This window comes from Torulaspora delbrueckii, chromosome 7 (assembly GCF_000243375.1).
Source record: "Torulaspora delbrueckii CBS 1146 chromosome 7, complete genome".
NCBI classification, from domain to species: Eukaryota; Fungi; Ascomycota; class Saccharomycetes; order Saccharomycetales; family Saccharomycetaceae; genus Torulaspora; species Torulaspora delbrueckii.
Genome location: NC_016507.1, coordinates 787,130 through 803,682, shown reverse-complemented (window position 1 = coordinate 803,682; position 16,553 = coordinate 787,130). Strand labels below are relative to the sequence as shown.

Genomic DNA, 16,553 nt, shown 5'->3' with positions numbered 1-16,553 from the left:
AATACAAGTAGGACTCGACACTTATAGAGATACAGGTTGGATTATGATCGTTCTTTTCAACTGAGTCTGTACTTTTTGTTGGATTTTTTCCTAGCACCCGCGGCGTAAAGAAACCTAAAGGATGAAGCCGTATAGGGAACACCAGATGTTGAGTGTTGTCGATCTGTTGTAGTTGAGCTGTAATGCTGTTTGAATCTGCTTTTGAATAATGGTTTGGTTTTGCAGAATATAAAAGTGTTTGATCTTGGATCTTGAGAATATTTCTCGAGACATAATCTAGAAATAGGGTACTTAGGCTCCGAATGTCTGATAGCTTGAAGAAGAGATCTCAATGTTCTTTAACAACAGATCAAACTAGTACCGTTACCAAGGAAGAAACTTCTGGACCGGTAAAAGGACAGAAGACTGATAAGATGAGCAAAAAGAAGAGAAAGTTGTATACATGGGATGAGATACCTCACTGGCAGCGTGATAATGAGCACATCTTGAGTGGTTATGTTGGAGAGACAAGGAGCATGTTTCAGTGTTTCTTGAGTTTGTTTTACTTACACAATGAGTCAGTTAATATTTACACTCACTTATTGCCAGGGATTGCCTTCCTGTTTGTGCTGTGTTTTGACAAATTTGCTGTCACACAGTTCGAGACAACGACATTGATTGACTACGTGATGATAGATTTGTTTTCTTTGGTGTCATTTACCTGCTTAACCTTGAGTAGTATATTTCATTGTCTAAAGAATCATTCCCGATCGGTTGCCACTTTCGGAAATAAGCTGGATTATTTGGGGATCGTCGTCCTTGTTGTCACATCAATGGTGAGTATAATGTACTATGGTTTTTTTGAAACTCCTGCTTTGTTCTATCTCTTCTCCTTCATTACTTGCACTTTTGGAGCCGCCTGCGCTGTAGTTTCCTTGAAAGAGGGATTTAGAACTAGGGAATGGCGCCCATACAGAGCAGCTATGTTTGTCGCGTTTGGGCTCTCTGCCGTCCTACCAATTGTTACAGGCATTTTCTACTACGGGTTCAGTGAAATTTACCTAAGAATTCAAGTTAAATGGGTTTTGTTGGGAGGAATTTTTTACATTACCGGAGCCGTCCTCTATGGTGTTCGTTTCCCTGAGAAATACGCTCCGGGCAAGTATGACATCTGGGGTCATTCTCATCAGTTGTTTCACGTACTAGTTGTGGTAGCTGCCCTGTGTCATTTATATGGCCTGATTAAGAGTTATAATTTGGTGCATCTTAAGATGGCGATAGCTCAACTGTAAGCTAAGCTATAGATAAATTTGATAGAAGTACAGGTTGCTTTTCTTTTATTACGAGATTTTTTTGAAGATGCAAAAATGAATGCTTCCAACCAGAGTCGAACTGATGATCTCCACATTACTAGTGTGGCGCCTTACCAACTTGGCCATAGAAGCTTTAATTCATGTTTCAGCTTGTGTAATTAGGCCATATCAATCAATGATTGAAGTTCACGATCTGCAGGTTATGCTGAACTTATGCTGAACTTATGCTGAACTTATGCTAACATAGGGCAGTACGGTGCTTATATGGTCTGCAAGTCACAAAGGTGGTTACGCACTTGTCGCTCGGTTCATTGTCTCATTATTGGCAGCCTTGGTTTCCGGATGCCGCTGCACTTCATACACTTAAACTACTCCAAGATCGTTATTTAAAATCACTAAATGCTAGGAAGGGAATCACAGCTTCGCAGATATGGCTTTAAATGAGCTATACAGAACGGTACAGGCGTGAGTTCAAGAATCCTGAAAGAAAGGCTCACGATCAAATTTGACCACGAAGAACAAGCAGAACAAGATCTCATGTAAATATTAAGGGTCAACGAAAACTTCAGACTCAACTACCTGCATGGTCGGTTCGAAAAAAATTTAATTCCAATCCATCTCCAAGTTTTTAGCAGACTTCTCACCAAAAAGAGCTTGGCACAAAAATGCCTAATCAATTCGCAAGCTATCAGTCATGAGCATTGCTAATCAATAAGGCTTCTTGATTGCCTGTGAATTAAACTGGCTTGCTATCATATTTTAATTAATTATCGGTGACGCATTCAAATGATGAACTTTTTACTGCCTATTTTACGTCTTAATCATTTAATGAATATTACAAAATGTAAAGAGCCACAGTCTCTCAACTTCATCTCGAGACGAATATAGTTTATTCAGGTATTGAGGATAAGTACCAAGCACAACCTGCAAAGAACATTACTATAACGTGTCCGGAGTCAGAAACTACTCTTAAACTACTCAGCAAGTCTCAACTTACAGACACGGATTTTTGAGTATCATCGAACCTCTAGATTTTTGACACCTTCAGCTCGGCCGATCAAAGGCGATCTGATATAAATTCCTGTAGATTGATGAACTGAGAAAAATAAAATGCGGTCAATTAATGATCACTGACCCTTGATAGGTCTGATAGCGACCAGATGCCCGTTAAGCTGAAATGGCCCTGGTTGGGAATAGCAATACCATGTGTTCTGGTCAGTTTCATTGGTTACTGTGGGCATTTTTTCATCCTGTCCAACTTCCTCTCGCCATCCAAACAGTTGTGGTTCCAGTGCAATTTGGCTTTGATATGGCTATCCTACTACTACGCAATTTATACAAACCCAGGAAGGCCGAGGCCTAACTTTGAAGTACCAAAGTATGAATGGAAGAATTACTGTAAGAAGTGTCAGAATTATAAACCCGAAAGAGCTCATCACTGCAAAACTTGCAATCAATGTGTTCTTATGATGGATCATCACTGTCCATGGACTATGAACTGTGTTGGCCACAATAATTTCCCTCACTTTCTGCGCTTCTTAGTGTGGGTGATTGTCGCTACTGCCTTCCTACTTTACCAACTTGTCAGCCGAATAATCGTCCTCTGGCGAGACAGGAACCTTCCCGATTACATGTTTCACAGATCCGAACTAGTGTTTCTGACAATCTTAACACCCCTCGACGCATTTGTGCTGCTGACTATCACCATATTATTATGCCGCTGCTTGGCGAATCAGATCTTCAATGGGATGTCTCAAATTGAGACTTGGGAGCTAGAAAGACTTCAAGCACTCTTCGACTCCAAAAGGCTCGTTCCTCTGTTGATAGAAGCTGCCTGGGATATTTTTCCTGGGACGAGGGAACAAATTAATGAATCGACAGCGGCAGAGCTCTCGATGAACAAAGAGCTCAGGTTAGAGGATGTCGTTAACTTCCCATACGACCTTGACCCCTGGAGCAACGCCGAGCAGTTGCTCGGCAACCCGCTATTGTGGCTCTGGCCCTTTGGTAGACCGAAAGGTGATGGTATGTCCTTTGTCAAGAATGAAATTTCTGAGTATTCCTCCAGAGCTAGTTATGAAGATCTCTTGCTCTCTCTTCCATGGCCACCAGATGGCGGTAGGACTCGAGCAGGCCCTGGAAGTCTATCAAGCAGTATTGAAAGCATTACAAAGCAAGGAGAGCAATTGATAAGAAGAAGGCCAAATGATACCTCTGACCTAATAGGAAGGAGGCAGTGGCAGAATGATTGGGGCGAGAATCTTGAAGACTTTGGAGTTGATGTGGACACAGAGCAGGCTAGCTAACTGCTCTCTATACAAATCCAAGTGATTGAGTTCAAGTTTTTATAGGTACATATCCGGAATAATTACAAATCTTGGGTCCCATAGATTTCCAAGAAAAGAGTCTGTGACTGATTAATGGGCAACAACTTCAGGATCAACTTCATCTGCTGTCGTATCGTTTCCCCGGTCCTCAGCTTCAACCAATTCCTTAGGGAGGGAATTAACATCAGCGACAGTAGATTCCTTACTTTGCTCGACTTTTGAAGGGGCAATAATTTCGCTCGCTTGCTGAGTCTGAGATGCCTCGTTGAAATCGTCTAACGAGCCATTTTCTTTAACACGAGCTAACTTCTCTTGTATAGCTTTCACTTGATCATCATCCAAATTTTTTTTCCAACCTTTCTTACTCTCCAAAAACTGAATAACCATATTCTTTTTCTTCTCTTTCTTAGTCGTGTAGTCATTTGAATCAACAATTACAGGAAATCTGTTTACCGACTTTCTAGAGAAAACATCGTAAGATCCCGCCTCAATGTCCAGCAGATATGTCTCTGGGTCGATCTTGATCTTCAAAGTCGACTTCGATACACCTTCAGGTGAAAATTTGTCTATTGAGAAGTTGTCTACATCACTGCCGTAATCCTCCTCTGTTTCAAGAACTTTTTCGAGGAACGGAAGCTGTAGCTCCTCTTGAGAAATACCTTCAGTTGGATGGGACAACGAATATGAAGTGACATAGTATCTCCACTTCTCCTCCAGCGATCGTGGTTCAGCCAAAGTCAAATCGTCAACAGCAATGAACTGAATACGGACATTTTTGCTCTGTTTGTTATATTCGATGCGAAACATATTCTCTGTGCTTGACATGTAAGAACGTACTTGCAATCGGTATAATATCTGATCTTTGGCGCTGGTGTTTATCTGTGTCCTGTCCTTTTCGAATGACGTCATTATTTCGGATGTCTTTGAGTCCGTCAAGATAGTATGCGCGTGCTTGACAAGTGATTGAATAACTTTGTCGACAGTGTAAAGCTTAAATGCCTTGTTGTTGTACGCTTGGCGAAGACTCTCCTCGAACCATTGATGTTCTATATCTCCCTCAATTAGTCTTTTACACAAATGGCGCAACTGTTCATAAGCATCTGCACCCTCAAAATCCAGGCCCATCTCCTTGAGCTGTTGGGAAATCAGGTTCAAATCCTTGGCAAACTGGACAACCTTCCTGCTGTTAATTTCCTTTGTTACCGCATCATTCATCTTCTTAACCTCTTCCAGTCTCTCGTAGAGAGTAGTTAAATGGCGAAAAAAGACGTAGATGTTTGTATTTGCAAACATGTTGAAAGTTTTGCGGTTGTTAATTAAACCTTGGGCATTGACTTCTTCGACAAGATTACCTAGCAGCCATGGCTTTTTGGCTTCCTGTCTAATTGTTTCTTCTTCTTCATTCAACTCAGGCTCTGGCTCTGCAGCACTTTCTTCTGATGTTTCATCAGCCGCACGACTCTTGAATCTCTGGTTTTTAGCTCTATGTAGAACCTCGGATAGTGATATTTCATCTTCACGAGGTCTCTTACTGTTGTTCAAATTATCAGACTCCATTTTTTGAGTTGAATCCTCCTTGTCGTCATCAAGGTTACCTCTTCGAGAAACAGCTTCATTAACTTCATACATCGGTATGGAGAAAAACAATGAAACAAATATCTTGAAGAGATCTTTAAGTCTTATTTTATCAGGATTGGAGTAACTCGAGTTATGATTGATGAAAGTATCTGTCAAAGATAAAATGTCGAAGAATACACTTTTGTCAGGAACATAATAATCTAGTTGATCCTTTGGTTTTGGAGTCAACCAATGCATCCTCTTGTTAGTTTGATCGGTCTTTATACTGCCTATTTCGGAGATCAACTGCTTGGTTGTTAGCAACTTCTTGTCTGCCTGTTTGAAGGTTAGGCCAAGATGGTCCAAAGACTTGTAGTATACTTTTTGTTCCAGCTCTCTCCAAACTTTGTTCCATTCCCTCTGTGCTCTTCTCCATTCCTCGTCCTTTTGCTTTAATCTCTTTAAAACTACTGGGACAGCAATCGCTGGATATTCATGCAAAGCATCGATAATTTCAAAACCTCTCTCTTTATCGTAAACCTTCCTTATAACTTTCTTGTAAATCGTCAAAGATGTGTGACCCAACCCAGGCGGTAGCTTGAAAGTTGCCTTTTCCTCTTCTGACATGTTCGCAATTTTGCTGGCTATAGTCTCGAGTGTTTGAATTGTTCTCAAGTTCGATTCGATGTAGAAATCGTACTCGTGTCTCTCTTCCTCAATCTTGAATAAAGTTTCTTCGTACTGGTTTTTACGATGTGCGATGAATCCGGAATCCTCAGATGCCCAAACGGGATGTCCAACCCACTCATCATTGAGAACCGCCCAGCACATTTCGTCTCTTCCAGAGCAAGGCATGAAAGTGTCAGACTTTGGCAGTTTTTTATAACTAGGACCGCATGCTTCACAAAGATCTAGATCCAGACGATGCTTTTCATGGACGATATTCTCAATATGCTTAGGTTTGTCTTGAAATCCAACAAAATTCTTGAACCAAACGAAAAGTTCCTTATTACCACCCAGATAATGTTCCACTCTACCCACTAGCTCATCAACATCCAAGAGATCCTGAGAGAAAAGATTCAAGATCTTCAAGAACTCAGTGTAGATCTGTTTATTACCAATAAACTTTTTGGCCCTATCGAAAAAACTTGTCTCCTCAACCAGGGTAAGACTATCTTCAATGGGTGCGGTAGGTTCCGGTACCACTGGTACGATACTCGGATCCAGATCAATTTCTGGTCTTACAGCGATATCAAGGTATTGTCCATCTGGTATATTAGCTGTCGGCTGACTCGGTATTTGCTGTTGCTGATGAAGCTGCGCCAATTCAGAGGGACTTTGTGCAGTTATTTGGGACCGTAAATTGGAGACAGGCATAGGTTCACCGGCGATCCCTTGAGTCGCAATGTGAGGTGGCGATCTCTGATCGATATGGTTCTCAACCTGTGCAACGGGCGGCAAGCCAAGCGTCTGTGGCTGCTGGTCGCGATAATAGTTATGAGGAACTGCACCATTTGGTGGTGGAGAGAAACTACCCAATGGTGGTAAGTTCTGACGAGACGTAGGGGGACTTGTCTCATTGTAATAAGCACTCAACCCAAAAGCGGGAGATTGTTGTTGCAAGACACCCGGTTGCTGTTGTTGTCGATTGGCCGAGGGTGAAGAATCCGGTAAAAACTTCTTAAAGTCGTCCAACAGGTCGGGTGCGTTTTGGAATAATACAGTGACCTGCGCGTAAACTTCATTGATAGGTTTTTGTTCCCTTTGATATGTTTGTAAAATTTCCAAGAAGTGTTTGTAGATATCTGGTTGTTCCGCAAACCTATTCTTGATCTTATTGACGTAATTGATCGCCTGGCTGAACTCTACATCAGCAGTTTTCTTACCCTGATCATTCGATGGCAGCTGACTTTGTTGTCCAGCGGCAGGTTGTAACGGTAGTTGGTAATCTGCTGGTAATTGAGGTCGAGGCTGTGGCTGTGGTTGTTGATTGTTGAGGGTAGGAGTTGTGGTAGCCGAGGTTGTAACCTGTACCCCTGGCAAGACATGCTCTGGTAATGATTGTTCCTGTTGTTGACCCAACTGTTGAAGTTGTTGGATACGTGGTTGCGCTGGGAAACCTGCCACTGCGTTTTCTATAGTTCCTGCTACAGATGATGAACCCATTGGTGTGGTGACTCTAATAGGTTCATCAGGATTAGCGGAGCATTCAATTCTATATCCCTGGGGCAGAAAAGTATTAAACCCTTGAATCAAGCCAGGATACCCCTTGAATAACGTAGAAACTCTATCGATGACTCCAGGTGTATCAATCGCCTGAGACTTGAAATCCTTCATGATATCAAGGAAATGGTTATAAACATCCGGTCTAGAATTGAACTGATATTTGACCTGCTCCAAATACGAAAGGGCATCCTTGACATTGAGTGGCCTATAATACGCATCGTGTTGCATTTGTTGTTGCATTTGTTGTTGCTGTTCCTGTTGTTGTTGGTGTGGTGGCAACACTTGAAAATGGGAACTAGAAAGAATGGTTTGTTGCTGTGGAGGAAGAGGATTGTCAAAACTTGCAAATGACAACCCTACGCTATTCTGACGTCCCTGAGCTGGTGCAGGGTTCACTGTACTTTCCATTATCGTGCCATTCACTTCTTGACCAGCGCCGGGTGCCTTGCTGCCATATGTGGACTGGACCGAAGGCAATCTTAACGGTGTATTAGATGAGGTCAATCCATCCTTGCCGTTATGAGCGGACTCACCGCTCAAATCTGATATAGAAGGTAGAGTCACGTGTGGCTTACTCTCTACTTTAATCTCTTGTTTAGTCATTTCTGGGGTTTTACCACCGGTCAAACCCACTGTAGAAGTCTCCACCGCTTGGTTCATACCATTTTCATTGTTATGCGTCTCCGTAGTAGCGTTACCGCCACTAGCGCTCGCGCTGGCGGCGCCAGCGCCAGCGGACAAAGAGCTCGCCTGCTGGCTCCAACCTTGTGTACCGCTCATGTAATAGAACTGTATCTAGTCTCGTGCGACAGCCAAGCTCGACTGTGGTAAGGAAGGAGTTAACAAAATTCGAGAAATCCGCGCAAACCGGGGAAAAGGCCAGATCTGCGTTAACAGTGCAAAATGTGAGCTACCGCGAACCTGGATCGGTAGTGACTCGAACAGTGCCGATTCTTGACGCTTGAAAGTAGTGCTCTGTGGGTTGTTTACTTCTATGGCGGTGAAATTTTAGCTCAGCTAGAAGGAAAAAGGGAACCGATCACATAATACGACCAGCATCACGTGAAGTCAAAGACTCTTTGAATTTGAACAGGAATGACCCTTTGTAGTTCATTTCTACTTGCCACCAGCTATTTCGAAGAGGTTAAATGTTTCTGGTCAGTGCTCGAATAGCGCTAAAGTTGTGCATTTTTTAGCCGCCATTGAGCAGCCAAAAAGTTGTAAGTTTACCCGGCTTGTGTTTTTTTCAACTCTAAAAGCTTCAACAGCTTTGAATGAGATAAAAGCTGGAGAGTATCTACTACACTAGGCATTACAAGGTAGCAAGGCGACACTATGAACGCTCCAGATAGGTTTGAGCTTTTTCTGCTCGGGGAGGGTGAGTCAAAGTTGAAGATTGAGCCTGATACGAAGGCTCCCAATGCTGTGGTAATAACTTTTGAGAAAGAGGACCATACTTTGGGAAACCTGATCCGGTCAGAACTTCTCAACGATACAAAGGTGTTATTTGCTGCCTATAAGGTTGAACACCCGCTGTTCGCACGTTTCAAGATGCGTATTCAGACTGTTGAGGGTTACGACCCTAAGGACGCTTTGAAGAACGCTTGTAACGGTATTATCAATAAACTTGCGGTGTTGAAGACGAATTTCGAGACTGAATGGAACTTGCAGACTTTGGCTTCAGACGATAATTACGGCATCTAAGGCGAATGCCTGCGGGGTGGAAATTCCCATTGTAACATTAGTGAGTAAAACGAGTGGTATGTATATAAGCATTAAAATTAATCGATCTATGAAATCATTACTCCCAATCCACCTATTTTTCCGGGGCTTGTCACGTTTGGTTTTGTTCTATTGTGACCACTGAAGATTTTTGTTTTAAACCTTCCTTGATTAAAGCTAATTTTTCCATAAAATTACAATCAGGATAGTTTGGTATCTCTCCGATCTTCAACAGTTCGACCAAGGGGTAAGTTAGACTTTCATGTGATGGCGAGATATATGTAACCAATTTACCACCTTCTGAGACGGCCAACTTGTTATGATCTTTAAAATTAAACTGGAAAGTTCCATCACTCAGCTCGAACATAACAAATTGTTTATATCTCGTGTACCTTCTTAGGAAAACATCATCCTTATGATATTCCTCTCTGACAAATGTTGACACTCTACTCAGATTAGCTCTCATGTACTTGGAGAAAAAATCTACCACTTCTAAATGTCTTGTCAGTTCACGAGGCTTCTCTGTCAACAGGTAGTGACTAGCCACCCAACCTTCTCTGTCGTCGTAACTAATGTACCAGAATTCCTCCGCGTCAGCTAATCGCAGCACGGTTGTACCATTATTGAATAGAACTCCGATATCCTCAGTGGAGAGCTGATACGAAAAACCGTGCTTATTCGAATAATCAACCCATTTGGTGACCACAATTGGATGCTTGATTTTTGGTAATCTCGATTGAGGTAAACCACCCATTCTTTTCTGCGCTTCAGCTTCTAATATACCATTCAAGGTTAAATGACACTCACTGGCAAGTATCCTGAGGGATATTTCTGATTTTATTAGGTTGGTTGATGTAGCCACAAGATCCTTTTTGATAGTTGCCTGTTGAGCTCTACGTAGGCGAGCTTCGCGCGCCAGATCATTGAGTCTTCTTTGTGCTTCAAGATCCACAACTTCTTTGTACTTGTTCCTTGTTCCACCTGGTGATAATGAATTTGGTAGGATCGTTTGACGTTGTTGATTAGACATCTCGATATTATCAAATGGTATAACATCGTTAGAGTTTTTATAACTCTCAGTATTATCGATAAGTCCTGATCTTTCCATACAAGTTCTGAAATTAACCATTGATTCTTGCATTGTAATTTTCTTTTCATAGTCTGGAACTTCAGTCATCACATCTGATTGGATATATGGTGGGAAGATTCCTCTGAACCATACATAATCAAGAACTTCCATTATAGAAGGTCTTTCTAGTGGATCAAGGGATAGCAGATCCTGAACTAAGATCCTTGCTTCTGAAGATATATATTTCTCCTTTGGAAACACAAAATCACAACACTTGATTCTTTCATAGATGGTGTTAACATCCTTGGCCTGGAAAGGTGGCTTCCCAATCAGTAAAGCATAGATCATAACACCAATGGACCATATATCAACTTCATAGGAATGACCTGAATGTTTACCCATCAGCACTTCCGGTGCAATATAGTTTGGTGTACCACAAACGGTATATTTCCTTTCTCTATCATTTGCCAGAACAGCTGCTAAACCGAAATCACCAATTTTCAGATTATAATTTTTGTCAAAGAAGATATTACCCAATTTCAAATCTCTGTGTATAACTCTCCTCGAATGCATATATTTAATACCACCACAAATTTGTGTTGTGAAAAATCTAACTTCTGGTTCCGTTAAAGTCTTCCTTTTCTTTAACAATTCCATCAAAGACCCATTGGGACATATTTCAAGTAGAATGTAAACGTTTGTTTCGTCTTCAAAACAGTCAATGAATTGTACGATATTCGCGTGTCTCATACTCTTGTGAATTTGTATCTCAGATAATAATTTCTTTCTAGTCTTTTCTGTCTTGATGGAAAGTTTAGCCACAGTCTTAGCGGCAAAGATTTTACCACTATCATCTTTGATTTGGAAACAACGAGCGAATCCACCCTCACCAAGAAAATGTCCCCGATGATAATCTCTACCGCGAGTCTTGATCAAAGAGGGAGGGGTTTTACAAAGTGCTGATAATTTCTCTTTTTTCTTCTTCTGGGGTGGTTGACCATGAGGCTCTACTCGCTTGTTATTATTGTTATTTTGGTAGTTATGATGATGACTACCACTTCTATGATTTTCTTTACCATCTAAACCGGCACTTACACCAATCCCAACGCCTGCATTGTTATTTGCGTTAGCACCCTTCACTGGGGTATGAACTAAATTGGAACGATTATTCAATCGTTTCTCATTAACGGTTTGTAAAGGTGCCAACGACATGGTGGTATATTTGCTTTATCGTTAAAACCCAAAAATATTAATAGAGAAGGAACGAAAGGACAGGTTCGCACTGATTGGTATCTTTCTTATAGTTTTGGTAAATAATTCCCTCCTTCTAATCTTGCAATTAATTAGTCTTTATTTTCGTTTTTGTGTCAAAGGTACTGGAATAGAAAAAACCCACTTCCCTGAGCTGCCGTTATTTCCTAAATTGAAGTTAATCTTTCCAACGGGTGATACCAATGGGAACTATCTTTACCCCTTTGCTAGTAATCTTACACTGCACAATTGTATCGGCCTTTGAACTGTCCAAGTTAACAGATGATGTCAAAACGCCTGGTACACACAAAAGAGGTTCGATGCAACAATAAATCACTTTTACAGAGGAACTACGAATTGTAAACCAGCGATTAAACACTTTGTAAACTAGATAATAAAATCTACAAGAACTAACAAACGCTCTTGTAGGCATCCAGTTTGTTGTTGTGTTGATGCTTTCTGTATTTGTTTTGTTTTGATTTTCACCCAATTCGGATAATTCTTTAACTGTCCGGAAACCGAAAAAACCCGATATCCATTACCCTAACTTTGTCCGGAAGTCTGTCCGGATACCATGGACTGTCCGAATCCTGCTATTTTTTTTTCTTCAAATCGTTCTTTCCGTCTCATTGACCTGAACTTCGATATTAAAATAAAGAGGGCTGGCTGGAAGACAGGTCATCGCTTCAAAGATCGTCCTCTTCAGACCACTGAGATATTTTGACTACTCGCCAGGATTTGAACTGTTTCTTTGTTTTGGGAGACGCTGCTAGGGTTGTTTGAAGGTAGATCACCTGTTGCGCGTCATATACTTTGAATTTATTCGGTATAAGATAGACGCCGAATTCAAATAGTTGAGTCAAAGGATTTTTTTACAGTAGCACAATAACGTTATGACATCCGACTTACATGAACGCTCTTCTGATGAAGAGGATACTCCGCTTGCGCAGTCGGGTAAAAGAAGAAGAGCCGCCCAAGTCACAATAGATGAAGAATACGATACGGAAGATGGAGAATACAACAGTGATATTGCATTATCACAGGTTTCTGAGAATTTGAATGGTAAGACAACACCTGAAGTGGAAGAGCCACCAAAGAGAGTTAGAAGGAAAGTGAAGAACGAGACGCCAAAGAAAAAGACAACAAGGAAACTGAAAAAAATTAAAGTTGAGAGCTCACCAAAGAAGCTGACAACTCCTAAATCGGAAGAGGACAAGAGTGTAAAGGAAGAGGAGGACGAGCAGGAAGATGACGGCGGTTACAAATGGTGGGAAGCGGAAAAGGAGGATGATACTATAAAATGGACTACTTTAAAGCATAACGGCGTGATCTTTCCACCTGCTTATGAGCCTTTACCTTCGCATGTCAAGTTATACTACGATGGCAAACCTGTGGATTTACCACCTAAGGCGGAGGAAGTTGCAGGTTTTTATGCTGCATTGTTACAATCTGATCATACAAAGAATCCAGTGTTCCAAAGGAACTTTTTCGATGACTTCCTTGAAGTTTTGAAGGAATGTGGAGGTACGCTTAACGGTATCGAAATCAAGGTTTTCAGTAAATGTGATTTTAACAAAATGTTCGAGTATTATGAATTGCAAAAAGAGCAAAGAAAACAGTTGAGCTCTCAGGAGAAAAAACAATTGCGTCTTGAGAAGGAGAAATTAGAGGAACCTTATAAATTTTGCGAACTGGATGGCAGAAAAGAACAAGTTGGTAATTTCAGAATAGAACCTCCGGGACTATTTAGAGGTCGTGGTGCTCACCCAAAGACTGGCAAATTGAAAAGAAGAGTTTATCCCGAAGATGTTGTTTTGAACTTGGATAATGAAGCTCCAATTCCGCCACTACCAGAAGGGCAAAATTGGGGAGAAATTAGACATGATAACACGGTGCAATGGTTGGCTATGTGGAGAGAGAACATCTCTAACTCTTTCAAATACGTTCGTTTCGCTGCCAACTCGTCTCTGAATGGGTTGAGTGATTTCAAGAAGTTCGAGAAAGCCAGGCAACTCAAAGATCATATTGACCCTATTAGAAAGGATTATACTAAGAACTTGAAGAGTAAGATTATGCTTGAACGTCAAAAATCTGTGGCCATATATCTGATAGACGTTTTTGCGCTCAGAGCTGGTGGAGAAAAATCCGAAGATGAAGCAGATACTGTAGGTTGTTGCTCTCTGAGGTATGAACATGTCACTTTAAAGCCGCCTACTACTGTCATTTTCGACTTCTTGGGTAAGGACTCTATTCGATTTTATCAGGAAGTCGAAGTCGATAAGCAAGTATTTAAGAATTTGGCCATCTTCAAGAGACCTCCAAAGCAACCTGGTCACCAACTATTCGACCGTCTAGATCCCAGTATCCTGAATAAGCATCTACAGCACTACATGCCAGGCTTAACGGCCAAGGTATTCCGTACTTACAACGCTTCCAAAACAATGCAGGATCAATTGGATTTGATACCGAACGAAGGTACTGTCGCGGAAAAATTGCTGAAATACAATGCTGCTAACAGAACCGTTGCCATCTTATGTAACCATCAAAGGTCCGTTACCAAGACACATGCACAATCGGTACAAAAAGCTAGTGACAAGATTCGAGAACTTGAGTGGCAGAAGATCAGATTAAAGAAAGCTATCTTACAATTGGACAAGAAACAGATGAAGGAAAGGCCCAAATTTTTCGAAGAGGTAGAAGACATCACAAAGGAGGACGAAATGGCCATTCACAAACGGATCATCGAGAGAGAAGTCGAAAAATGTCACAAGAAGTTTGCTCGCGACAATGATAAGAGAAAGTTCGAAAACATGGAGCTATTGAAAGAGTCGGACCTCAAGGAGTGGCTTGATAAAGTTGAAGAACAAAGGCTCAACTTCGAACAAGAGCTTAAGACCGGCGTCGTGGAGTTAAAGATGGCTTCTACAGTGGAGAAACTAGACAAGCAGATCGAGAAATTAGACCAAAGAATTCAAAATAGCGCCATACAGCTCCGGGACAAGGAAGAAAACTCACAGGTCTCCCTTGGTACTTCCAAGATCAATTATATTGATCCACGTCTTTCGGTGGTTTTTTGTAAGAAGTATGGCGTGCCCATAGAGAAAATCTTCACCAAGTCGCTAAGAGAAAAATTTAAATGGGCTGTCGAATCCGTTGACGAGAACTGGAGGTTCTGATCGAAAGTACATGAACCTTCGATGCATCATTTTTTATTTTATTGTCACGAAATTTTGGCGATCGCTCCTCTCATTTCGCGTCTCGATCGCATCGAACGCGAATTTCAAAGGCGATCAGCAGTGAAACTTACCTAGTAATAGCCACTAGATCTTACTATTCTGGGAGTTTATGAGACCTCGAGAGTGGGTTATAGTGCTAGTTGTTGCTAATGGATGAGAAAATTGTTTAAAAGGTTGGCATCTGTCTTAAGGACCACTCTTACAAGTTGAGGCACCCAAGCAACAATGACTTTGATAGCCTTAAGAGTAAGGACATGGATAGCGTTGTTATTCGTTTTTTTGTTTCTACAAGAAGCGAAGTGTGAAGAGACCCTAGGGAAAAGAGGGCTACCTACACTGACAACGACCACAGCGAGTTCTCAGTCTTCGAATTACTTAAACCTAAGTGATTCGAGCTACTCAAATTCAACTTATTCAAACACGACAACATCATCGCAATCCGCGAGTGTGACTTTTGTTCCAGTGATCCCCAGTTCAGACGACAACAAATACGTATACCATACAAAGCATATGAGCAGTACGGTATTCGTTGCAGTTGGCAGTTGTATGGCATTCATTATAGCGGTAGTCGTTGTTGTGTGGATATTGTTTGGAATAGGAGCCTGGCGTAGCGCACGTAAGGAGTACAAACTCAAGGAAATGGAACAAAAATACCAGTACGATCCGTTCTTCTACGGAAATGGTATGGAGACAGGCGAGTCTTCCGACAGCGATGAAGGTAGTGATATATCAGAAAAAGTACTGAAGAACAAGTCCTCGAGGTTGAGTCTCTACAGTCTGGGCTCTACTTCTGTGCTCAATCTACTGAACCAGGCCAAGAGCGACGCACCAGAACCTAATGCTACTACGAACAACAACAGACGTTCGATGTTTATCTCTCCGACAGAACTTCTACAAAGCGAGGCAAACAATAGCACATTATGGGCAGGAGACAGCCCCGTCACGACGAGCCTATTCGACCCACAAGCAAGCACACCATCACAACAGTCCTATTCACAGGTCATAAGTTTTGCAGCTGGTCCTCACGCGGCCAGACCGCAGGTAGCTCAATATACAGACAGCCCAGCCGCGACGCAGAGCAACACAAAATCGAACTATAGGCCGCCTAGCATCGTGCTCGACCAGTTGCTCGACGAGCAGAACCTTCAAGCATAGATAGAAGCACCATATAATCTAATTCATCGATATTACTCTTGTAAGGTGGTCCACGTGATCTTATCCGACACGGAATAGTCATTTTTCCTTCTAGTTCTTTAAATCCAGTATAAAAGCCAACACGTTTTAATCGCCACTGGGCATCGCATTCCATAACTCTAGACCCAAGAATAACTATACTACTATCCAAGATGGCACGTTCCAGAGGATCCGCTAGACCAGCTTCAAGACCTATGCAGACGCGTTCTGCTTCCACTATGGCCGCTCCAGCTCATGCTCCACCACAGCAGCACCAGTCTGCTTACTCACACCCACCAGCTACGGCTGCTGGTCAGGCCAAGCAACCGGGTATGTTTGCTCAAATGGCTTCCACAGCTGCTGGTGTTGCTGTTGGTAGTGCGGTGGGTCATACTCTCGGCGCAGGTTTAACAGGTATGTTTTCCGGCTCTGGATCTGCTCCCGCAGAGCAGCAGCAGCAGCAGTTAGCAACTAATGGCTCTCTAGAACAGAACCAACAGGTCAAGGCATGCGATGTAGATGCTAGAAACTTCACTCGTTGTTTGGACGAGAACAACGGCAACTTCCAGATCTGTGATTACTATCTGCAGCAATTGAAGGCTTGCCAGGAAGCTGCTCGTCAATACTAGACGCTTCGGGCATCCATATACCAGCCCATATATCTATTTTATTCTGTACAAATCTTTAATACTATTCGTGC

General features: G+C 42.0%; 8 protein-coding genes and 1 non-coding gene across 9 annotated transcripts; 6 read left to right on the top strand and 3 right to left on the bottom strand.

The window, feature by feature from the left end:
• Window positions 1–302: 302 nt before the first annotated feature.
• On the top strand, window positions 303–1,271 carry IZH2 (PAQR-type receptor; the record flags this gene model as incomplete). Its single annotated transcript, XM_003682972.1, has 1 exon — window positions 303–1,271. One exon carries the CDS (start codon window positions 303–305, stop codon window positions 1,269–1,271), a length of 969 nt encoding a protein of 322 aa, XP_003683020.1.
• An 80-nt stretch (window positions 1,272–1,351) lies between these two features.
• TDEL0Gtrna10T lies at window positions 1,352–1,424 on the bottom strand. The gene has a single exon. It is a non-coding gene; the product is annotated as a tRNA-Thr (tRNA).
• Window positions 1,425–2,452: 1,028 nt separating this feature from the next.
• On the top strand, window positions 2,453–3,598 carry PFA4 (palmitoyltransferase PFA4; the record flags this gene model as incomplete). The annotated part of the gene is made up of 1 exon (XM_003682971.1): window positions 2,453–3,598. One exon carries the CDS (start codon window positions 2,453–2,455, stop codon window positions 3,596–3,598), a length of 1,146 nt encoding a protein of 381 aa, XP_003683019.1.
• Window positions 3,599–3,709: 111 nt separating this feature from the next.
• Window positions 3,710–8,182, bottom strand: SIN3 (transcriptional regulator SIN3; the record flags this gene model as incomplete). The annotated part of the gene is made up of 1 exon (XM_003682970.1): window positions 3,710–8,182. One exon carries the CDS (start codon window positions 8,180–8,182, stop codon window positions 3,710–3,712), a length of 4,473 nt encoding a protein of 1,490 aa, XP_003683018.1.
• Window positions 8,183–8,737: 555 nt separating this feature from the next.
• On the top strand, window positions 8,738–9,106 carry RPB11 (DNA-directed RNA polymerase II core subunit RPB11; the record flags this gene model as incomplete). Its single annotated transcript, XM_003682969.1, has 1 exon — window positions 8,738–9,106. One exon carries the CDS (start codon window positions 8,738–8,740, stop codon window positions 9,104–9,106), a length of 369 nt encoding a protein of 122 aa, XP_003683017.1.
• A 130-nt stretch (window positions 9,107–9,236) lies between these two features.
• CDC5 (polo kinase CDC5) lies at window positions 9,237–11,405 on the bottom strand (the record flags this gene model as incomplete). The annotated part of the gene is made up of 1 exon (XM_003682968.1): window positions 9,237–11,405. The coding sequence occupies one exon, from the start codon at window positions 11,403–11,405 to the stop codon at window positions 9,237–9,239; it is 2,169 nt and encodes a 722-aa protein (XP_003683016.1).
• Window positions 11,406–12,337: 932 nt separating this feature from the next.
• On the top strand, window positions 12,338–14,620 carry TOP1 (DNA topoisomerase 1; the record flags this gene model as incomplete). Its single annotated transcript, XM_003682967.1, has 1 exon — window positions 12,338–14,620. One exon carries the CDS (start codon window positions 12,338–12,340, stop codon window positions 14,618–14,620), a length of 2,283 nt encoding a protein of 760 aa, XP_003683015.1.
• A 285-nt stretch (window positions 14,621–14,905) lies between these two features.
• Window positions 14,906–15,835, top strand: CSI2 (Csi2p; the record flags this gene model as incomplete). The annotated part of the gene is made up of 1 exon (XM_003682966.1): window positions 14,906–15,835. One exon carries the CDS (start codon window positions 14,906–14,908, stop codon window positions 15,833–15,835), a length of 930 nt encoding a protein of 309 aa, XP_003683014.1.
• Window positions 15,836–16,026: 191 nt separating this feature from the next.
• Window positions 16,027–16,482, top strand: MIX17 (Mix17p; the record flags this gene model as incomplete). Its single annotated transcript, XM_003682965.1, has 1 exon — window positions 16,027–16,482. One exon carries the CDS (start codon window positions 16,027–16,029, stop codon window positions 16,480–16,482), a length of 456 nt encoding a protein of 151 aa, XP_003683013.1.
• Window positions 16,483–16,553: the final 71 nt, after the last annotated feature.